We start from the raw sequence: 24,478 nt of genomic DNA on the forward strand, positions 1-24,478 counted from the left end.
ATGGCACTTGCCAGTCCCTGCAGGGAGACTGCACCTCAAAGGTCTCTTTTTGGGACCACTCATATGACTTGAGCACCTGTACTATCTCCCTATCTTTCTTGGAGATTTCCCAGTTCCTGGTCTCTCTGTTAGGCTCCAAACTTTAGCCCCATCTTCCTCTCCTATAGCAGTTCCCAATTGCAGGAACTCCCACACCGGGGCTCCCGTGAGCAGTGTCCTGGTCATACTGCGTACAACTGAGAGTTGTTTTGTGTTGGGCAACTACTATTGGGTTTCCACCACTAGGAAGAGGGGGAAGTTGGAAACCTGGTACCTGGCCAGCTGGTGTTTGGGTGGGGTTGGGGCAGCTGGGTGGTGGCGTTGTGCTGGGGGTAGGTAGCAGCTGAGTGTCCTGCATGGGAGCAGAGTGAAGTCTGGGAATTCTGCAGATGTGCTGATAGGTGATTTTGCTAAGGCGCTCTCAAGCTCTGCATTGGCTAGAACTTTGAGGGGTTGGGTATTGGGAGCCAGGAGTCCTGCTCGGGGTCACAGTGCTGGTGATTTCTGCTCGAAAGCAGCTGCATAAGGTTCCTCTAACACTCTTGAGATGCAGTATTCCGCTTAGTGAGATCTGAATTAAGAAGTAGATCTGGATTACGAAGCTGCCTCCCTCTGGCTTGCCATCTTCCTTCTCTCCCAAACTCATTTTTTATGATATAAAGTAGACATATTTCTATACCAAGATCTCACTGGGAACATCCTTATTTAACTTCCAAGCCCTCTCAAATTCATTCTTCCAGTATTAATTGCATCTACATTGTCCTCTGCATGTAAGAGAAGAGTAAAAGCTATTCCAGAAGCAACAGCATAGGACCCATGCAGTCTTTTTCCTATGAGGCCATCCTGTTCCTCACTGTGATGTAATTTAAAAAAAAAAAAAAAAAGTACAACTAAGATGGCATTCATTTTCAAAATGGTACCACTCTGAAAGGGGTGCTCCTTTTCAACCCACAAGTCTTAATTAATCCTTTGATTTAAGAGCTGTAAACAACTTGAAAAATCGGTGAAGAGATCCTGGCCAAGTATGCACCATATTCTCCATAAATAGGCTAATGGAGACACCTTTGCTTCTGCTGCAGAGCCACTGAGACATTGAGTCTTTAGCCAAGAAGTCAGAGATCTTTCAAAAGTATATTAAAAGATTACAGGCAGGGATACCTGCTGAGATCAAAATAAAAAATCAAAGTAAGAAAAATCCAACCTTTGTAAGAGTGTCAAGATCTCACAAAAGTGCTGCCTTTTATAAATAATCAACTGGAGATTTAAGTTTTGAAGAAACAAAATTAAAACTTTTATTTAAAATGATATAAAATTTTTTAGACAGCTCTATAAATTTTCAACTGGGTAATATAAAAGCTTAAAAATTTAAAGCTTAGAACTATTTGAAAGTACAAAAAAATGAAATAAACCCAAGATAGTCTTATAAATTGAACTCTTATCAAATCTTTGCAAAACATATTCTTTAAACCTACTTTATGTTAATATCTCAATAAATTGTTCTCATGCAGACTTCTGCCTTTGGAAATCAACAATCTTTACCCAGAATTTGACTTTTTTGACAGCGTGATTCTTGTACTTTTTAAAATTATTTCCTTCAGAAAATTACACGGATGATTTTGAAGATGCAGAGGATATAGGTGTACCTTTGATTTCTAAAGATGAAGAGACTCATTCCAAGGAAAATCTCAAATCAGAAAAAATAAATGTACCCAAACAGGTATACATTGATTATATATTTGACAGTTTTGCTACTTCTTTTATCAATTTGGATGACTATTGCCATATAGGGGGTTCTTCATAGTCTTGTTCAATATTGTAAACTTATTTGTCTTTTGAGACTCAAACATTTTCTTAACTCAGAATATCAATTTAATGTAAAATCTAAAGAACAAAATCAAAGTATCAGTGAATTTATGAGTTGTTTTTTGCCAGATTATTTCCTTAAATCAAGCTTTAGAAATTCAAACAATTAAAATGTAAAACTTATTTTTAAACTTGTATCTGAAATTACATTTCTCTTTAGTAGGTCTTGTCCTTGTGAAGTATAACAAATACCATTTCTCAGTATTTGTTATTGGTAACATTAGTATCTGAAATTCAGCAGTGCCATACTCTAATCCTCTCATTTCTCAGTTCTTCAAGATTTATTCAGGGCTATTGCCAACTGAATAGAATTTATCTTTGAAAAGTTAGTGAGCTAACTAGTAGGGTAATTGCTAATTGTTATTCTTATTCTGGATGTAGTCTCTTTTGGAACTGTATGTTACAGCTAGATGATTTGAACATGTACAAAACCATAGACTCTCTTGAAGAGAAAAAAAATTGGGGGTATTCATAAATACTCCTATCTTCAAGTTTACTTGATAATTTATCCTTGAGTAACTTATGTCACTCACTCTGAGGGGAAAAAATAAGCTTAGAAATAACACAAAGATTGATATGGCCTTGATCAATTTAATGGATTTTTATTTGAAATATGGCCATTATAATATTTTATAAAAAAATAATAAGTCAGTAGAAGGCACAGTAGTACAATGTATCAAGAAAATCTACCTACATAAAAATGTGTCAACCTAAGTATGGAGGGCTTATAGAGAGCTGTCTGCGTACTAGTCAAAACAGGAAGAAATTAAAGCACTGCTGTTAATGAGAGGACCATACCCACTGCCTAATCCGGTGGGCAATAAGATGATACTAATTAGAAAACATACTCTAAGGAACTTGTAATATTGAAGACCTTCATCTGCCTTTCCATTTGGTGGCTTGGCTTTCTAAAAAGTTTTGTCTTTTAAAACGGATGAAACAAGGAGTGTATGTTATTTGATTATAATTTTGAATGATAAGGGGAAAATGGCAATGTTATGATTGTAGGCTGTTGTTTGAAGTAACTCTATTATCTTAATGTTCAAAAAAACCCAGAATTTTTGAGTAAAGTAAATGAGCACATGACACCTAGATATTTTAAGCAAGGCTTTTTAAGGACTAAATTCGTTTTAGTAATTGGCAAGGTTTGAAAGAGATTTTTAGAAGTTCTTTCAGAACTATAGTCCCTTAGGCTTGGAAAATTATCAGTGAATGAGAGTGGTGACAGGAACCTAGAAAGCGGTTTCTGATCTTCTCACAGTGGAGTAAAGCGCTGGTTTTCAAATTTGTAACTGTTTGCATTGAAGTTGTTTTATCTACTTTTGATTTCATGAACTATATAATTATTTTTATCCTTTAAATTAGGAAGAAGAGAAAACCGGTATGCTGGCTAATGGTAAATATTATGTATACTCACGTGTTTTAGTTGGCCAAAAATCAGTGTGTTCAAAATTCTATCGAAATAATTCTGAAAAATCACTCTTTTGTTTGTAAATGTCTCTAAGAAATTAAACTTCATAACTTTTCTTAATCATGAGCGTATCTTCAATCCAGTGTTACATTTAAGAATGTTTCCTTTTTGTTATTTTTCTCAGGCCCTTTGCCTTCCACTTATAAATACACATCAGACCTGTATATAATCATAAATATGTATGCAGATATTAGCCTACTTTTTGGTGCATATATATATATTTATACACACATACATATAAAATTATATACCACTTAGAAAGGTGTGATGGTGCACACCTGTAATCCCAGTGGCTCAGGAGGCTGAGATGGGAGGATCAAGAGTTCAAAGCCAGTTTCAGCAACAAGACACTAAGCAACTTAGTGAGACTGTCTCTAAATAAAATACAAAATAGGGCTGGGATGTGGCTGAGCAGCTGAGTGCCCCTGAGTTCAGTCCCTGGTTATCCCCTACCCCCCCCCCAAATTATATACCATTTATGTATAAACATCTGTTTTTATGCATTTTATTTTGTTTTATGTAAATGATTAATTTTATTGATCAAAGGAACCACACACATTTCTATGTTGCTTATATTTTTTTCTTTTATATTTTTCCAGTTGTGCTGCTTGATTCATTAGATTCTATTGAAGAGGTAAACCTTGATGAACAAGATAAAGCAACAACTAAGCCAGAGGCCCTACCAGAAAAGACTGAAAATGAAATGACAGGAACAGGTAAAAGGGAAAAGTTTTCTATTCTCTAAATATGGAATACCTTATGACTAATTGGTTTCATTCCTAGGGAAACATGTAAAATAACCATGTTGACAAAATTTTAAATCTTTTTTCTAATTAAATTTTTCTATGGTATTTAACAATTGAATCAGAACTTGCTAATGTGACACTTAATGCTGATGCATCAAGTTGAGCATGGTTAAATAATTACTTATAAGGATGATGCTGTTGAAGCAAAGTATAAGTGAATATTAATTTGCTGTGCCTTTCCAAACTATTCAGTTTAATTTGCCATGTGTAGAAGAAATGGGACCGTTGCCTTACTGTTCTTTTCCACAGTTTCCTTTCTTTAGTAAAAAACTAGGTTACATCCCCAAATCCTAGGATATAACTAACTAATCTTTCTTAAAGCTTTGGTCTCAAAAGATCTTTGAGACAATGCTTTCTCAAACATTTTCAAGCAGTGAAACCCTTATCTCTGGTTGAAATTTCATATAGAACTCTCTATATAGGCAAAATGCTATTTCTCTCTCAATATAAGAATATAAAGATACATTGGTAACATTTACCTATGAAATTAGTGAAAACAATAAAATGGTCTTTTGAAAATTTTGTTATATTCTCACAATACTGTCAGTCTTCCACTGTGTGTATATGTTGTTTTTGTTGTATAGTAAAAAAATATTCTTGGTTTACCACATGAATAGTTGCAAATGGGAACTTTTTAATCAGCTTGCTTTGCAATCTTTCAGGATATTTATTAGTCAACTAAACTTATTCAGACACTTGGATAAAAGAACAGTAATCACAAACTCTAAACATCAGCTTGCATTTCATTTTTATTTTATTTTTTTGTTTGTTTTCTTTTTATTACTGAAGTATAGTATACCTGTAGAAAAGTTCATGTATCATAATAGTGTAACTTAATGAATTTTTAAATACTAAACACACTCATGTAATCAGCAACCAGACCAGAAAACAAAAGAAGACCCAGCCCACAATGTCCTGTCAAATCTCTTATTTCTAGTTACTATACTTCCAAAAGTCATCACTGTCTGGATTTGTTGAACCCTCTTTCATCTTCAAATATAGATATAAAAGTAAAAAAATTAGATCTTTGTATGAGACAGAATTTTTCCATCAAGGATGTCACTCACTTGTTGACCAGCTGACTCTTCTACCATAATGAAAGTGTGTGCAGAGCCCATGCCCCTCAGCCTTGCTACTATTTATTTGAATAAATATGCCACATAGATGATAGTTGACTTGCACAGTATTCAGTAAGCAGACAGGAATTATTTTAATGAAACAATGCAAAACTACAACTTTTCTAATCAGAAGTAATTATAAGAAGCTCATATGTGGAGGATAGCCAGAGAAATTTTAAGATATGCATAAAAACAAGAGAAGGCAAACGTTATCAAAAATATTATGTCTTCGAAATACCACTGTTTTGGAAATTACATGAGTAGGAAGATCAGGTTTTATTATGATTAAGTTCCAAAGCATAATTTTGTGTGTGATGCTAACCAAACATCTGTGGAACCCAAGATTTTCCCTGAAAAACTGATTATTTTTATAACAGTAGGAAAACTGCTATTGTGGGTTGTTAAAAACTCGAAAATGAGAAGTATATTACTAAACACAGAAATTCTAAGATGGCCTAATGTGTAAAAAGCTGTAGTTTTTAAGTTTTGTTTCTTAAATGTTCTTGACTGAAATATTTTGATTAGTCAATTACTAGAAGATAGTAGAGCATGAATTTTCTATCATTTAGACATGGATTCATAGTCCTAGCCTTGCCACTTACCAGCTGTGTGACACCAGACAATTACTCTAAGCCTATTTCTTCTTTAAGATGAGGTCTTATAATTGTCAATAGAGATAATGTGCAGTACAGTGCTAAGATTATCACCGTCTGCTATAATATAGAACCTGAAGGATATAGTATAAGCACTTTGGGGCTGTGAAATATTAAATTTAGTGTATTTCAAAATTACAGTCTGAAGTCTTCAAATGAGCATCTGAACTTGGTATTAAAACTGATAATTTTGATGGTTGTTGTTTACCATGTTTCTCTTAATAATAAGTAGATGGTTTGATTAAAATATTGTCAAAGATTCTCTTATTAGTGATATCATTTGTGAAATTCTCTATACTTTTTGTATTAAGACATTATCAAATATAAAAATGAGATTTTCTTAGCATCAAGCCAGGTGTAACCTTTCCCTTACTTTCATTTGTCTCCCAGGCAAGTACCATTTTGTGCTATGGCTGCATGACTGGATAGTGTCACAGAATGATACTGTCGCTCCATGAAACTAGGCCGTTTCCTCTGAAAAACAGGATTTGACACTTCTCAATTTTCTAAATTTGAAAAATATAGGAAGCTTTTTACTTGTAATATGTATAAAATAATTACATAGTTTTCTCTTTTTAATTTAAGAGGTAGATAAGTAAGCCTCCCCCCTTCCACTTTTTTTTCCTAAAATGCCTGAAGAAAAGTTAATTTTTCATGTTCATGGAATTAATTTTAATATGACTGATAAAGGACTCAGGTTAGGAAAAAGTACCTTTCCCTGCTGTTTTTGAGCTGCCCCTAATATGTCTTTATCCCCCTTCTAACTTTCAGGTCATTTATTTTTCTGCATGTTTGATCTTTTGTTGCTTTAAACCCTGGAGGCTCCTCTGACACCTCATACCCATTAAATTGGGTGCAAACATTCACCATCAGAGTCATTTCTTTTATGAATATTTAGCAAATATTTAAGTGAACTAATATATTTGTAAAGGACAGAAAACTTTGTACTTTTCTTTTTTCCGTAAAAATTCTTTCAGTAGTGCTACTCTGAGTGTAACTGGTGGTTTAGAGGGAAAGTCCGGTTCAGCTTAACAGGCGAGATCTTTTTCCTCATGTCCTCGTAGAAAATCTCTGCCCCTTAACTCTTATTAATTCTGTTCAAACTGTATTCCAAATAGCCCTGGTGACCTGAAGCATTAGCTAGAAAGAAATTTCACCATAAGGTATTCTTATACACTCATATGTGGCAGTCAACTGTTTCTTACATTTAGAGTTGAAAATACCCCTTCAGAGGTGTGCACTATACAGTTTAAAGTATAAACACACACACTCACACACACACACACACACACGTATAAATTTTTAAACAATTAACTATGAATATCAAGGGAAGAGAAGACTGGTCACCCTATTTCTTTCACTTTTTTCCCCTCTTCTATGACTTATTCTCTAATTTTGAAATTTCTTCTAGGAATGAATATTTAAAAATTGTTAAGAAAACACTCTAATATCTGACATTATTATTGTGATTCGTTTCTTCAAATTGTTCCTTGTAGAATCTATTTGTCAGCTGGTAGGAAGAGAAGGTTAATAGAAGGAAGAGTTAACAGTGACATTAATGTTTCTATTTGGGGTAACTGCGTAAATAATAATCTCATTAGCTAAAATAGGAAATACAGTAGAACAAGTTTTGGTGAGGGAGAGGGATATAATAAATTTATTTGATGTTATTTATTTGATGTTTGATGTGATGTACTTATCTGATAATCTAAAGGTCTCAAAGAATTTGTTTAGAAAAGAGATAAGGACAAAAGATGTAGATTGGGGAGACATGAGTATATGAGTAATAGTTAAAAATTTAAGGGACTCGATGGAATTAGTCATCTTAAAAAAAAAAAAACAGAAGGGTAAAAAAGAGGGCTAAAGAGCTAAAGATAGACACCCCACCTCCCAGGATAAGCAGCCCTCAGGTTTGTAGGCAGACCATGGCAAAGAAAGGAAGAAGAAACAAATCAGTAGGAAAAGGACAATGGCAGGTGTTTCACAGATTTGAAAAGTACTAAAGATGGATGGATTGGGCCATTAAGAAATTACTTTGGATTACAATAGCTTTAGCAAGTTGTTGGAATATATAGTGGATTGCACAGTGAGAAGAATAAATTGTAACTGAAAAAACTGCAGACTACAAGATGGTTTGGAACAGGAGAGAGAGAGAGGGGGGGGGGAGAGAGGGAAAAAGAAGAGAGAGAATGGTAGCAGTAAGGGAAAGGTAGAATCCTTCAAAAGAATGTATCAGTTTAGGAAATTTTTATCCAGTTTTAAACAATGCAAAGAGGTTGCTTAAGGATAATGGGAAGAGAGGGCAGAAACTAGTGAGGTCAGACTTTACAGTCACCTTGTCAGGATAGGTCTCAAGTTGCTAAAGTGCAGTTATTGAGCCTGCTGTGATTTTTATATTGGTAGGCTATAGTCGTGGATTATGTAGGTTTCCACTTTGCTGTGCTTTTATAATGTTGCTATTGTCCTACAGCCTTGTTCACCATTCCTAATTGGATTAAGAAAGGGTAATAGTGTTTTATATTTCTCATGTGTTTATGATGTAATTATACCTAGGAATTTATATTTATTTCAATAGGCCTGTCTTATGGACAGAGCAATAGTGACATTGAAGCCCTACATCATGCTTATTGTCATATAGCTCATTCTTTAGAAGATGCAGAAGAACAAAGAACTGAGAGTATCACAGTAGAAAATATCAAAAACTCAGTGAAAGATCATCCTCAAGAAAATGAAGAGTCTTCAAAAAACATCTCTACTACTGAATCTGGTAAAAGCTGATGGGTGAGTGGGTGGATGGATGGGTATAAGTTTCAACCTTTTGAAACCCTCTCTAAATATTTTCCAGTGTAGTTTAAATAATAATTTGTCTAAGTGATTGTTTGTTTCTGAACTTGAAGGATTTGTTCAGATGAAATCCAGAATCATTGCTTTAACTTAAAAGAATCAAACAGAATAAAATTTCAGTTCCTCTTCTAATATGCTTTGATCAAATTAAAACTCAGTTGACATTTACTTTTAATGTACATATATTAAAGATTTTTAAGATCTCAACTAAATACATACTTAGCAAACAAATATAAATCTGATATTGACATTAGAAATATGTATTTGATTTTGATATTTGATAAATATCAAAGGACACTTTCCTGGTACAAACACTTTATGGTGGGAAGCTGGGTTTATTGTGCAAGAGAAAATGAAAATTAATTGGCTTTCAGTTTTAGGTTTCTCCTTTAACTTTTTTCCCTCTTAGATCTGCCCACAGTAGAGGAACTAATGAAACCTATCAGAATAGATTCTTTTGGGATCACTGGTCTTGATTTACAACCTGTCAGGTATGAATTTTTTGGAATGTATTGTGCAGGTGGATTGATTGGTTCATTGAGTTTTTACTTGCTTATTTGTGTACTGCTTTGTCATTGGAAACTTGTGCAATCGTTTTTTTTTTCCACTTACTCCTTCCTAATGAATTAATGTCCAAATTACTCATGTGTATCTACCTAGAAGCCTCTGCATGCTCTTTGTATTTATTCTCATTCCGTTAATTATCAAAATTCTTCTACTCTAAAAAAATTTGCTACTAAGAAAGTTCCTACTATTAATTAGTACTAAAGCTCCTCACTGAAAAATACAATCTCTTCAACTTTAAATAGAATAGGAGGAGTTTATTCACAGTTTTGGGAAAGTAAATTTTATTGTGGTTTGCTTCTTTATAAACCAGTAAGTTTTGATTTAGTCATAGACTGGCCATAATCTCACAGGGTGAGTTCTCTGATCACACGAGAAAAGGACTTCATAAAAATGCTTTACTGCCAGTACAGTTTAATAGAAAAGTATGCAACCCAATGTGATCCTTCAACACAGAATAGCACTTTACAGTAATCTTTGCATTTTATGTCGCATTTACAGTGTGACATCCCATGTCACATGATCCTCATAACATATAAGATAAGCTTCTTCATTCTCATCATTAAAATCATAAACCTGAATTAAGCCAAACCTAGTGGTGGAACTCTCATAAGAACCAGATGGTGGTCACAACAGCTCACATTTCTCATGCTTACCATGCACAGGTACAAAGCGAAGTTATTTACATACATTATTTAACCCTTCAGGCAACCCCATGGGCATAGTTCATTATTATTCCTGTTTGACAGACAAGAAAACTGTTTGAAAGCTAAAATAAATAAATTACCCAAGCTCAAATGATTGTAACCAGAGAACACAGGCAATCTTTAACCATTTGTGTTGTCAGATCTTTGATCTTTATGAAATATTTCTGTGAGACTTTCATCTAGTCACTTGCTCCTTTGTGTTCAACAGGCACATCTGAGTCCTTCCTGCACTACTTCTCATCATGTAAATGTACATGGAAGTGATTTCTTGTCATTATTTCCACATTTGGCCTATTGAGAGGAAATAATAGTGAAGTTTACACTAAAATTCTTGCTAAATATAGTATTCTTCCACTTTAGTGCTAGGAGTATTTTTAAAGGGGAGACTGCTCACTGAGCATTGTTGTTTGGAGGTGTGTTAGTGGGGTTGAGGGTAGGGCTCAGCTCCACACAGTCATTTCATGACTGGGGCTGTTTCTGTCATCTTGCTGGTCATCACCCAGCAAGCTTATAGGAAAGGAGAATGATTTTCTTCTAATGGCCTCAACACAGAAGGGCCACAGTATGTCAGCTCACATTCTCTTGGTAAAAATGAACATATCTAACTAGCTAACCAGTCCAAGAGGGTTGAGAAATGTGGTTTGCTTCTGTGCCTAGAAAGAAAGCAAATTAGTTTTGTAATTATCTCTGTCAGAATATACCCTTCTAATAATGAAATTTCCATTTCACTCTTCTTCACACATAGACACACTCATCTTCTCCCTAAAGCAGATAGCCCAAAGTACCACTCAGGACTGCCTCCATTTGAAGGACCAGGATTTCCTGATGAAGCGCAGTCCTCTCCATCAGGTTTGGGTGTGGCTCCACCTTGCCCACCAATGGATGAAGTAAAAAGGCAAGTTATATGCTTCCTTTTAGTATATAATGATGAAACTACAACAAATACTCCTATTCAGAAAAGGAAAGTATGAGGAAAACACAGCAACCAATGTTGCAACTTTGAAAACACTGGAATGACTTTGTAAAGACCCCCCACTTTGGGGATGGAGATTTTCCTTGATTAAGTTATTCTAGTCTGCAAGATATTGTTCTGGATAGCCCCTGGCTCCCATCTTTGGAGCATTCAGCTTGTATGTTATTACCATTGGCCCCAACCAAAGTAGGTTTTGTGAGGACCTGGGGGCTACACTGCTTTCTCAATCCATTTCCTGCCTATAGGTAGTTTTAGTGCTCCCAGTGGCTGACATTTTGCATTTTTGTTTTGTTTCAAATAGGATTGAGTGATTTCAGAAAGTTTTTAGTAACCTTCTGATCTGTTTGATTCCAGTTAGATCCATATGCCAGTAATTGTACTTAAAGTTCTTTGCTAGACAAAGGTTTTAAATCTGCTTTACATCTAGGGTTCCTTGAAACTCTTTTTTTTGTTGTTTGTTTGGTTTTGCTCTCAATTTATTTGCAGCTCTTTGGATATTTTGGGAAATAGAACCTTTAATGTGAAATGGATATCTTCATTGCCAAGGGACTGATGAATTCTTTTTGACTGAGATGTTTCATAAAACCTCATTTCTCATACCATTTATCAACGCTGAATCTTATTCTATGGGTCCAGACATAGAGAGTGAATCCAGTGGGCCCCGAGTTTCTAGACTCTTGTCTATTCCCTTAGACTGGTCTGGTTTATAAGGAACAATATATCTGGAGCTCATCCATATTTTTTTTTTTTTTGTATATCTTATTAAGTGAAAGCAGCCAGTAGTAGACGGGAGTAAAATCTGTTCTGTCCAGCCATTTATCTTAGTACTCCAGGTTTAGTAGGTAAAGAAGCTCTTCTTTATAAGCTGTTGTAGGTGACAGTTTAGCATGTGTTTTTGTACTGTAAAACAGATCTTCAGACTCTGCTATCAGTTTCCTCCCACCCACAACCTGACCACTAAGCCACTGCATTGATTTCTTGTCATCCTAGCATTTACATTTCCAAAGGCAAGAACTAGTGAACAGCTTCATCTAGATGAAAAGTAGCAAGGAAGTATTATTTACTTAATATCCAACAAGAACGGAAAACAATCTTGATTAGGTTCTGCTGCTGTGAAGAAGGAAAGCACTATTACATATTCTGATGATTTCCAACTACTTAAGTTTAGCAATTACTAGGAAGCCAGTCCATATATGGGAAATTAGTAGCCTCTTATACTTTTCTTGAATCTTATTTCATTAATTATAAAATTAAATGACTTAATTGACTGATTGTGATTAAATAATTTGAAAATAACAATTCTCATTTTTTGAAGTCCCCATAGTTTTCTGGTATTTAACCAAATTTAGTACATTTCCTTAAGGTGTATTTTCCAGATTTTTAATAGCTAATTATTTGAATTGTTTTATTTAAGTAGTTTAAACTACAGAAATGGTTTTAAGATCTATTGATTTTTTTTCTGTTCTGCTTTAAAAATTTCCATATTATGATTACATTTTATGCTTCTTAGTGTTTATACTCTGTCTCCTTGGCATAAATTATACTTACCTCTGTAGTTTATTCCAGAAATGTGTAAATGTTTTTTCTGCTTCAAATGCATGCTGACTTAATAAAAAGTTATGGACAAAAAGTTCATTACAAAAAGTTCATTTTTAAATTTATATTATGTTTTTCTTAAGCAAAAACATAATCTTAGTCTTGTTTGTGGCTCTTCTTTAAAGTAGGTCTCAGTCACTTATATATTATACTGCATAGTACTCCATTCTGCTGCATGAAAATGATCTGAAATTAAAAACAGTTATGTGATACTATGTGAGTATCCTATGTTAACCAGAATTGTAAATAATGTATTTAACATTTGTAACTTAATTTGGATAGTCAGCAACTTATAGTGTGTATATCTCTGTGTGTATAACTAATATTTGAGGAATTGTGTTACATAGAGTTTATTCTCTGTATCCTGTTTTTGTTTATAGTTCTAAGAAAGTGACTGATAGTAAAGAAGCTGAATATGTTAGCTCTTTACCCCTTAAAATGAATGCAAATGTTATGTCTCAAGACCCAAGACACGTGAACCAATATTTTGACAAAAATGAGAACGTGATTTTACAAAAGACAACAAATGAAAGTATGAAAAATAGCTGTCCAGTGGTAACTGCTATGGAAGAACACATTGATAAAATGTACCTTGATATTTTGAAGAAAAAAATATCTGTTGATACTTCATTATTACCTCGGGATGACAGAACGAACAAAGTAAGTGTTTATAATCTAAATTGATTTGTTGTATTGAAAAATGAAGTTATGTGCCGGGGTTGTGGCTCAGCGGTAGAGCACTTGCCTAGCACATGCAAAGCCCTGGGTTCGATCCTCAGCACCACATAAAAACAAATAAACATATTGTGTACAACTAAAAAATAATTTCATTTTTCTTTTTTAAAAAATTATGTAAAGCATATAAATACTAAAAATAAGTATAAGCTAGTGGGGTTGATTACACACGAACCCCCACAGGAGATTCTCAGTGAGGGTGATATTTATTACCACCACCTGCCATTTCCCCAATTCAAAAATACCATTATAATTATAATATTAGCTTTCTTAGCCATTCTTTATACTTTTGTGTCTTTTTAGTACATATAGTCCAGAATTTGAATAGTTTAAGAAAATGTTTATTCATCAGTATAGCACTCATTGTTCAGTCTTTTCCATAAAGACTTTTAAGTTTGCACTTAAATAAGTTGGCATTTTATAGGAGTTCATTTGTCTCTTTTTTTTTTTTTATCTTTTCTGCTTTATAATTTCCATGGTCAAGATATTCTACGTGTATTCTATAATTTTGAATTGTGTATTATAAATCATCTCCAATTCTTTTTGGAATAAGGGAGGGCACTAATACAATTTTTAAAGCATCTAAGAAAGTCTAGAGAAAAGAAAGTTTTCAAATATCTCAATATGTTCTCTGTTCATTTTGGTAATCATGTCTTGCTTTCAGGCAAGCTAATCTGTTTTATTTATTTGCATTACTTCATTTTAATACTAACTTTGAACATATGCTTTAAATGCTTAAATTCTGATGAATTTTAGAGAAATTTACTAATTTGTTTTTGCAAACTATATTATTTGATAATTACTATTTTGCCATCTGTTAAATGTTCATTAACAACAGTAGTTAAAGTTCATTTAGACACTAAAGAGTTTGTGTTCATTGTATACAGACTTTTAGATCTCAATTCAGTTCTGGAGAAGGAAGTGTAACTGGTAAACAAGTGCCATACAAGAAGGCCAGAAGTGCACCTCCTTTGCTTAAAAGAAAACCCCAGAGTGGATTATATGCATCCGTTAGGAGCTCAGGCTATGGCAAACCCAGTTCATCACTCAAGATGTTTTCTACCTTTGAAAAGAAAACTTCAAAGGACATTGGGAGAGGCAAGAACTTTAGATCCATTTCTACCTCAAATCAAGCTAGGAAAAAAGGTAATAGTGTATTCTTTTCAAAATAGAATTCTGTGCCTATGGTATATTATTTTACTTGTTTCTTAGGGGAGAAATACTCTTATTAAAGATATACATTGATTTTCCTGGAAGATGTGATGTACAGGAAATTACAGGGCTTTACCCAGGTTAGTGGCAGTGACGGTGATGGATGGATAAGGATATACTTAGAAGGCAGAGCCAGTAATCTGAAGAACTACTTTTGGGTTGCTAAAGTTTTGGGCCCAAGCAACTGGTATAATGGAGTTACTATCCTCTGGAATGGGGAAAGCTATAGTAAAGTAAAGTAAATTTGGGGCCAAAAAAAGACCAGGAGTTTGGTTTTTGAAATGATAAATTTTGAGATATATATTTGGCATGGAAGCAGAGATAAGGAAGTAGATATAAAAGTCTGGAGTTCACGAGTGAAGTACGGACTGTAGGTATTATTTGGGAGTTGTCAAAAAAAATAATAGAGATGGTTTTTTAAGTCAAGAAACTCACTGTGAGAATACCAGAGAAACTAAAAGGAAAAAAGCAAACCGAGGCCAGAGGTATAGGCATGCTAAACTTAATAGATCAGGAAGAAGAGTAAGAACCTGCAAAGGAGACTGTGGGGTTGGAGACCTGACAACATGGAAAATCCTGAAAACCAAGTGAAGAAAGTGTATTAAGAAGGCTTATTCTCTGTCATTTGCTGCCAACAGGTAAAAAGAAAGGTGAGGACTCAGAATTGGGCTTTGATTTTAGTAAGGAGCTGGTCCTCAGTACAGCAGAAGAGCGGTTTCTGTGAAAGGCAAATTGAATAGCAGTAGGAGGGAATAGGGAGAGTGGAATTAATGCTTCAAGTCAAAGAGCACCCTGGAGGAAAGCTGCTATAAAAGGCAGTCCAAAAAATGGGAGAGTAGGTGATTTGGGAGGTGTGATCAAGATTTGTTTTTTGCTTTGCTTTGCTTTGTTCTTAATGGGAGAAATGATAGTATGTTTGTATCCTATTAAGATAGATTAAGTAGAAAGGAAAGAATTGTAAAGAGAAGGAATAATCGCCAGGGCAATATCTTTGAGTAGAAGAATTCTAATGGTGCAGGTAAAAGGATTGGCATTAGATAGGAACGTGTGTAGTTCCTACCTCCTGGGAACTGTGGAAGCAGACAGGGAGGGAGAATATGCTGGTACGTGGATCTGTGTGGTTAAGAGAATGTGGATGTTTCCTTCTGCTTCAGTTTTCTCTGAGAAATAGAAAATGTCAGTAGATGAAGTGAAGATGGGAAAGAGGAATTGGATGCTATAGGAGCAAAAAGATGTAAAGTAATTGTCCAATAGACTCCTAAGACAGATTAGGAAGTGATAGTCCAAGTCTCTGTATTACCTTTAAGACAATGTCAATGGGAGTGAGTAGCTGATTGGACAGAAGATGAAGAAATAAAAAGCTAAGGCACTGAAAGGATCACCAATTACTATATTGACATCCCTAAGAATGAAGACAGAAGTAATATCACAGTGAGTGGAAAAGAAACAAGAGGAATGATAGATGAATGCAACAATACTTTTATGAGTAAAGTTAATAAACTTATTTTTCCATATTTCAAAGTTTTACAGTGCCTACCAAAATAAAAATACATTAAAGTATAATGGTAGCCCATGACTGATATTATACTTAAGTACTTTTTCTCATTAAACTATAATTATTTTTAAAAATCTTTTTATTGAAGAATTGCCTACAGCACTTGGTTAATTTTACACAGGAGTTTTATTCTTTTGAAATAGTTGTTGTCACAGGTGAGTTCTCCAGGAAGCAGACTCAGAGATTAAAATTCCAGAAGAATAGAAATTGCAGTTGGAATCAACATCATTTAAAACGAAAAAGAAGTCTAATTAATGGGGCTTAACCAAATAAAAGGCTTCTCATTTTCATGTAACAAAGAGTACAGAGATAGGCAGTTCAGAGCTGGTACAGCTGTGCAGGAAACCAGATCCTTTCTTTACTGTTACAAAATCCATAGTATAGGACCTGTCTTCATTCTCACAAAATGGTGGGTTAGCCTTCAGGCCCTGTCCATGAAGTAGAATGAAAAAGTAGATGGCAGTCAAATTGTCAGCTTCTTAATCAGAAAAATAATCACTTTCCTGAAAGCCCCATGTAGGAAACTTCTGCTCCCATCTATTGGCCAAAACTTTGATCTTGTGGCCACCCTCAGTTGCATAGAGTTTAAGGAGTCATGTATGTTTAACTGAACACACTACTGCCCTGCCTAGGACTAAAACTGGTCTCTATTAATAGGAAGGAAGAAGAGATCAGCAACGAGCAGTAACTGCCATATGGTTGTTTCTCTTTTTATTCTGCATTTTCTTTGACTCTTAACTCCTGTGTCTTTATTTTTAGACTAATTTTATTTTCATGAAAGGAAAACTTTCCCATTTAAAATTCAAAAGTGTAAGAAAGTAAAAAGGAAGAAGCAATAATTTAGAATTTCTCAGAAACACTGGTGTCATGCATGGTGAATGTGATTCTAGGCTTCTCTGATATCTTAAAAGAAGTGTGAATGAGCAAATGGAAGGAAGGGGACAGGTAGACATGGATAAATGGACAAAACATTTTATAAGAATTAAATATATCACACGTTACACATTCTCTTTAAATGATATTAGACTTATTTATGCTTAAATCTGTAAGAAGCCCGGCATGGTGGCACATGTCTGTGATCCCAGCAACTCGGGAGGCTGAGGCAGGAGGATTGAAAGTTTAAGGATAGCCTCAGGAACTTAGCAAAATCTTGTCTCAAAATTAAGAAGGGTTGGGGATGTGGCTCAAGTGGTAGCGCGCTCACCTGGCATGCGTGAGGAACTCGGTTTGATCCTGAACACCACATAAAGATATTGTGTCCACCTAGAAGTTAAAAAAATAATAATAATAAATAATGTCTGGGAATACAGCTTAGTAGAGCCCCTGGGTTCAGTTTCTAGTAAATCAGTCAATCAAAGGTGAGCTTCTCAGCCACTGAATATAGATATTGTAGTTAACCCACCTACCTACCTTGTCTGTCTAAATTACAGTATACGTGCTGTTCTAAACTCATATTTTTCTATTTACTAAAATGAGATATTTTCATAGCCACATCTCACTGGGAACATCCCTATTTGACTTCCAACCCCTCTCAGATTCATTTTCAAACCTCCAATATTAATGGCATCCAGGTTGTCCCTTTGTAAAAAGACTGGCAGACAACAGTCTTTTTAGCTCTTCATAGCTGCCTGGTCTGATATGAAGCACATGTATAATAATTTAATGAAAAAGTAAGCTGTACATTTAAAATATTAGCATCTTGAAGAAATTCTTATAAATTCTGAATTTTTCATTTACCTCTAAGGCAATCAGATAGTGTTTATTGGGTGTTCAGGATCTGTAATACTTGAATATGGGCTTTAAGATCCTGTCTAGGTATTTCCCCTAAATGTTAATTATTAGCTGAGTGGTATATTGGCCTTAGAATTATTTCTGCTCTTTAGGCTTTCATAAGTTAACTTGAAGGCAAATATTGAATCAGAATATATGTTAATCACTTTTTTATGATTTGATATGTTACTATGATATTATAGCAGTGTTATTAACCTTTTAAAATCAGATTAACTATTATAAAGTCCTCCATGTAGTTTGTTTTATTGATAATATAATATCTTGTTATATATTTCTAAAAGACACATTTAATTTGAACTAAAATTCTTCATAATATTATCAGGTGTTTTATGCTCTTGGATTCATCATTTAGAAATTATTACTCCTTATTGTGCACATTTAAAAGAATAATTTATTTAAAAGTAATAAAGCATGAAGTTATCCCAGTTCACTCTCCTCACATTTATTTAGCTCCATTTGCTATGTGATATGTTCTGGGCCATTTAGCCATCTGTGTCACATTGAGAAGAATGTTTATTAAGGGTGGCAGTTCTTTTGAGCACAATTATCAGTGTAACACAGCTGTGTTGCCCTGTTGTTCATCAGCCTGTTTGGAGATTCTCCATTTATCTTAGTGTTCCTACTGTTTTCATATTTATTGTTACATAATTGCTGAATGGACATCAACTTTACATTTGTGGCATTTTCATCCATTATTTGCAATATTTAGATATCTTATCTGAAACAAAACTCATCAAGCCTGCAACTTTGAATAAACTGACTCCCAAAAGTGAAGGTTGCCTGACCACTCCTAATAAGTCTGAAGATCATACAGCAGCTGATTCTTATGTTCAGCTTCAGACTGTAGGTATTAAATTTCACATTGAATTTATAACTTTTTCATTCAAAAATCATTTCAAAACTAAATTGAATTCTAGATAGGGAAGAGGGGTGGGAGGGAAAAGGAGGGGTCAGGGGATTAGCAAGGATGGTGGAATGTGATGGACATCATTATCCAAAAAACATGTATGAAGATAAGAATACTTTATATAAAAACCGAGATGTGCAAAAATGTGGTTCTATATATAATAAGAATTGTAATGCAAAAAAAGTACATGTATAAAGACATGAATTGGCGTGAACATACTTTATATACAGATATATGAAAAATTATGCTGTATATGTTTAATAAGAATTGTAATGCATTCTGCTGCCATGTATTTTAAAAAATCAATTAAAAAACAGTGATTACAGTATAATAAGCATTTATACAAATGAGGAATCAAATAAGTATGCACAAGGGAATATAAATAAATAACAGTGTTGTATCAGTGCATGCTATATACATATATGGAAATACCACAGTGAATCCATTATATATGATTAATGTGCTAATATATAAAAATAACATGTGAAATTTCTTTGTCTTCAAGACTGATATTCTAAGCCCTCTTGATGCTATTCTATGTAACAGCATTTTTAGTCCTATTATTTTTATTCTTTGTGTCCTTTTTTTTTTTTTTTTACAAGTGCCAGTTTTTGAATTTTGTATGTAAAACCATTATAATGAAGTAATGTTTGTCCTTAAAAGGATTCTTCAGGATACTGTGGTGAAAACAAGGAGAAAGAATCATTCATGTTTAAAAGAGTTCAGGAAGCAGAGGAGAAATGGAGGGGCGCACAGGCCCTAATTGAGCAAATTAAAGTCACATTCTCAGAAAAAGAAAAAGAACTAGAAAGTAAGTTGGAAGAACAAAAAAGAGAGCAAGAAAAAGAGATACTCAAATTGAATCAAGAAAATTATATTCTTCAAGCCAAGGTACTAACACATTGTTCTATTTTTATTTATTAAAAAAGAAAAAACCTGTACTCCTTGCTAAACGCACTATAATACTTGATTTTGGTTCTGTCAAATTGTTATGTTTGCTATAGAAGATATGGAAATGGTGCCAGAGTATACTTCCTTACAAGAGTGTAAATTGAACCACAGCAGGGAGGGGTCTAAATTTTAATTGACTTTCCTCTGTTAGCAGTCCTTTTTAAAACAAATCTGTTAGTTTATTGTGACCCTCAGAGAAATCTTAAGTTTCAAGAAGGTATATGGAAGTTCTCGATTCTGAGAATTTCTCTGTAACTTTTCTGATCCTTCACTTACCAGAGACATCAGCACAAAATATCACTGATGATTTAACTATAGTTACATTACATACTGAGTGGTCAGTATTTTACGACAGTTTAGGTCTAAGCACTTGGTGTTTTCTATTATTCTTCTTAACTTCTCGCTGCATCATTTCCCTTCCCAAATAAAACAATTTCTGCATTTTCTCAAAGTTAAGTGGCTTTGAAGAAACAAGCAGAAAACAAAGATGGTTACATTTCGGAGACATAACTGATCCTGTCACTGGAGAAAAATTGAAGCAAATCCAAAAAGAAATACAAGAACAAGAGACACTTCTTCAAGGATATCAACAGGTGTGGCAATTCTTTAGGATATGGCAGATTTGCTTTTAATCCTTACATTATAAAAATGAGGCATATTAAAATATTTCTGTGCCCATGTAATAATTAGACTATTTAGTTATTTCTGACTAAAGTGGCAGAATTAGTGGCTAAGCGCATGGGTTCTAGATTCAAAGTGCCTGGTTTTGAGTCTTAGTTCTGCCACTTAGAGTACACACATGGGAAAATCCCCTCACTCTCTAAGCTGGTTTCTTTATTGGTGAAAGAGGGATAACAGTAATAGTATTCCCTCATAAGGTAATGGTAAAATCAAATAAGACAGTATAATTTAGCTTCTAGTAGGTACACTTTTAGCCATGTTCCTTAGAAACTATTATATTTTTCTTTAGTTTTCAACAATGCTTCATAGTAAAAATATTGGCTAGTTTTGCTCTTATATTCAGAAATATAAATCTGAAATCAGTTGGTAAGGCCCTAAAGGTGAACAGGTTTTTTTGGTTTACTGTGAGAAGACCTGTTTACAAAGGCACATGTCTGTGATGTGTAATGGAATCTTGGTAATGCTGCCCTAACAGATAAGGAAGGCTGAGTGATCTCTAGCATGAACTTTATCCCTATTCCTTTCCACATCTCCTCATTTATTACATTTGTCTCCTTTGATGCCTAGCATATGAGCACTGAACCATGCATTATCACACAGATTTTAACAAAAGCTTTTCTACACCTAAAAAAGCTTTTCTACACTCTAAATAGTCAGATTTTATCAAACACACTGCATCTTTGAGTGAAAACTATTCAGATTCTTTATCTGCCCTCTAATGTTGCCATATTAAGCAGGAATTTATAATATTTCATGAGACCCAAAGGATGTCAACCATCTCTCCCATGAAGATAATACAATATTATCTGGGCACTTGGAGGGTATCATTAATTATGTACATACGTAAGTGCCATCTTCCAGGCACTAGTCTAAGACACAGATAGTCCATAATTTTCACTGAATCTTCAAAAATCCCTTGGTTTTTATCACATTCTTAATTTTAAAGAGATTGGTAGGTTAGAGAATTTAAATGTCAATTGGAACTTTTTCTTCTCCCTCTGATCTCAGCTGGTTTGAGTCACTCTTTAGCTCAAACACCAATGTTAAATGGGTCTGTTCTTTGCTCTGCCTTGTCCTGACAACTTTCAGAAACACTAGGTCTTTAACTCTTTTATCAGTTTCAGATATAAGAATGAATACCCATTATGGATACATCTGACTGTCTATCTCACTGCTGGAAGCTGGCCTTCCAGAGTCTTCTTCCAGGAGTGATCCCCCCGACTCCACCTCCGGCTTTCAGGACAGAAACAATAGGATACAGTGTCCCACTGGGCCTTCCTTCCCTGGCCAACACAGTTGGGATGTTATGATACCTTCAGAGACCCTCTCACTTACCCCTTGAAATTCGGTGTGTTAAAGATACAGAGCTCTTAAGCTTTATTAAATTTCACAGCTTTTCAGCCAAGCATTTTAAACATTTTGGAAATAATTGTTTTTAGACACAAAGTCTTCTAAGACAATATAAAAAATTTGAAAAAGATTTTACATACTCAAAGAAATTTCAAAGATAAAAATATTTAAAAGATTTATTTATTACAAGTATATTATATAAGTACTACTGACTTTTAACTAAAATACAATTTTCTGTTTTTCAAAAGGAAAATGAACGTTTATATAATCAAGTGAAAGATCTCCAAGACCAAAACAAGAAAAATGAAGAACGAATGTTTAAGGAAAACCAGAGTTTATTCAGTGAGTTAGCCTCCTTAAAGTAAGTCCTTTTAAAATTCTTACAATCAAGTATATTTAGACTCATTCTAAGCATTAGTATGTTAATAATAGACTAGTTTTTACTTAGAAATAATATTTACTTATTTTCACATTTATTTTTATTTATACCCTGATATCCAGTTTAGTAACTTTTGCATATTGGATGACTAGTACATATTTTAGTACTATTTCAACATATTCATACTTGAGTATGACATCATTTTCAGAAAATTGAAGATAGTGTTTCTCTTGATCAGTCATTAAGCCTGAGATGCAAGTCTACAAGATCACTTCAGTCTTAAATCAGGCTCTGTAGAAACAGAACCTAAGATGGAGATCATTGTGAAGGTGATGTGCTGTGGAATAACTTATCCTCAAGAAAAGGGGAACAAGAGAAACAAGTTGGGAAAGGGAGAGAGAAAGTAGGTAAGAATATGGTTTCTACTGGATGGAGCCTGGCTTCTTTCTGTTCCCTCCAGGAAGCTCGGGAGAATAGATTGTACCAGAGGGCATCCTCAGGCACTTACTGGGTGATGCTGGGAAGGAGTAGGAGATATCCTCTGAGCTAGGGATCACCATTTGGTTGAGGGCATTTCTCCAGAGGAGGAGACACCTGTGAGTTGATATCAGTGAACACTTACCACAGAAGGCAATGGAGTACCAGCACTTACTTACTCATATTTCTGATTATAAGGTCTTTTGGATGTTACTACTTCCAGCTTTAAGATATTAAGTAAAAATGCTGAACCCACAAATATGGAAAAGCTAGGATGCTATCTTTTTGCAAATGATTAGTATTTGTACACTATTATATATAAACACTAAATCACTCAGACAGGACCATTATTAGGAAAAATTTCTTTGATCATAAATATTATAAGTTGATTATGTTTATTCATAGTCTTCTTCCATTTTGGTGGTTGTTAGATGAGCCTAGGGCAAAAAAGGCATGGCTGCCATTAGCTCATATTGGTCTTTCATGCAAAGTAGAAGAAGGCACACCCCATAGCAGACAAAACTAGCAGCCACATGGGTTGCAAAACAGGACACCTTTGTGTAAATTTAAAAAATTAAAAATGCCCATTTTTCTGGGTAGTGTAACCAAAGCCAAGTATGATGATCAGCACAGTTCTAATACATGAAAGCAGTTATCTTTGCTTTCTTTCTAGATGTTTCCATAACGAGTTTTAAACTGTCATATCTTACACTACCTGGCCTGTAAAAAGAACTATTGTAGGATGCCAAAGCTAAGCTCTAAGTGAACTTTCATGATGAAATAGTTTCTTTAGTGTACTAGAGCTTGGTGGTAATATATAAATTTTTAAACTCTTTATATAATGTATCTGGAAAAACAGAAAAATTGAATCTGAGGTCTAAAATAATGTTTGGTTTTGTTAGTTTCCATGAATAAAATTGGCAATTTTTGTTCCACAGAAAGGAGTGTAAAACAGTGGGACAAAGAGTACCTTAACACCAAAGAAAATTAACAGCCAGCACATTTTTTTTTGCACCACTGATTTTTTTTTCCTCTGAAAATTGGGAGAAAATATTTTTATATTGCAAATAAACCAATAATTTTAGGATTTCAATTATTTTATATGAAATTAAGCATTTCCCATTTTTTGTAGGTTAGTATTTTAATTTTTAAATTAAATATATTTAATATTTTGTATTTAAAGGAGTACCTCATAAAAAAGAGATCTCTTTTTTAAAATAAATTAGAGAACAGATACACAGAAGTCGATTCGTGTCTCATGCAGTTGAAGATTCAGAACCCACCAGAAACCAAAATTTTTCAGATCTATTAGCAGAACTTCGGGTGGTACAGGTAAGTTGCATAAGGATTTTAACTATTAGTGACAGTAAATATCATAAGAATCCCCACATGTGTCAAAAAAAATCTGTTTTTATAATACTTAGATGAGTAAAGTATTTGTTTAAATTTTTCACTACTGTAACCATAAGATTTCATAATTAAATTTTTCACTACTGTAACCATAAGATTTCACAATTAAATTTTTCACTACTGTAACCATAAGATTTCACAAGAGAACTTAGAGGAGGAAAAGTTTATTTGGGGCTCACAGTTTCAGAGGTCTCGGTCCATAGATGGCCATCTCCATAGCTGTTTGTGTTAGATGTAGCAGAACATCATGATGGAAGATGTAGCAGAGGAAAGCCGCTCACGACATGACAACCAGGAGGCAAAGAGTTCCTCACCAGGAAAAAAAAAATATATACCCCAAAGTCATGACCCATCTCCTCCTGCTACATCCTATCTGCCCAGTTAATCCCTATTGGA

At 34.2% G+C, this 24,478-nt stretch overlaps 1 protein-coding gene across 1 annotated transcript in view; it reads left to right on the forward strand.

Moving 5' to 3' along the window:
- Nucleotides 1–24,478, forward strand: part of Cep162 (centrosomal protein 162) — an 83,853-nt gene that overhangs the window by 22,314 nt on the left and 37,061 nt on the right. Inside the window, exons 7-18 of the mRNA XM_026411356.2 lie at nt 1,638–1,756; nt 3,268–3,298; nt 3,973–4,089; nt 8,526–8,717; nt 9,204–9,285; nt 13,015–13,294; nt 14,257–14,515; nt 18,637–18,770; nt 19,498–19,725; nt 20,238–20,378; nt 22,065–22,177; nt 23,899–24,004. Of these exons, the coding sequence (XP_026267141.2) occupies nt 1,638–1,756; nt 3,268–3,298; nt 3,973–4,089; nt 8,526–8,717; nt 9,204–9,285; nt 13,015–13,294; nt 14,257–14,515; nt 18,637–18,770; nt 19,498–19,725; nt 20,238–20,378; nt 22,065–22,177; nt 23,899–24,004 (1,802 nt within the window). The remainder of the gene's footprint in view (nt 1–1,637; nt 1,757–3,267; nt 3,299–3,972; nt 4,090–8,525; nt 8,718–9,203; nt 9,286–13,014; nt 13,295–14,256; nt 14,516–18,636; nt 18,771–19,497; nt 19,726–20,237; nt 20,379–22,064; nt 22,178–23,898; nt 24,005–24,478) is intronic.

Source organism: Urocitellus parryii, chromosome 8 (genome assembly GCF_045843805.1).
Source record: "Urocitellus parryii isolate mUroPar1 chromosome 8, mUroPar1.hap1, whole genome shotgun sequence".
Taxonomy (NCBI): Eukaryota; Metazoa; Chordata; class Mammalia; order Rodentia; family Sciuridae; genus Urocitellus; species Urocitellus parryii.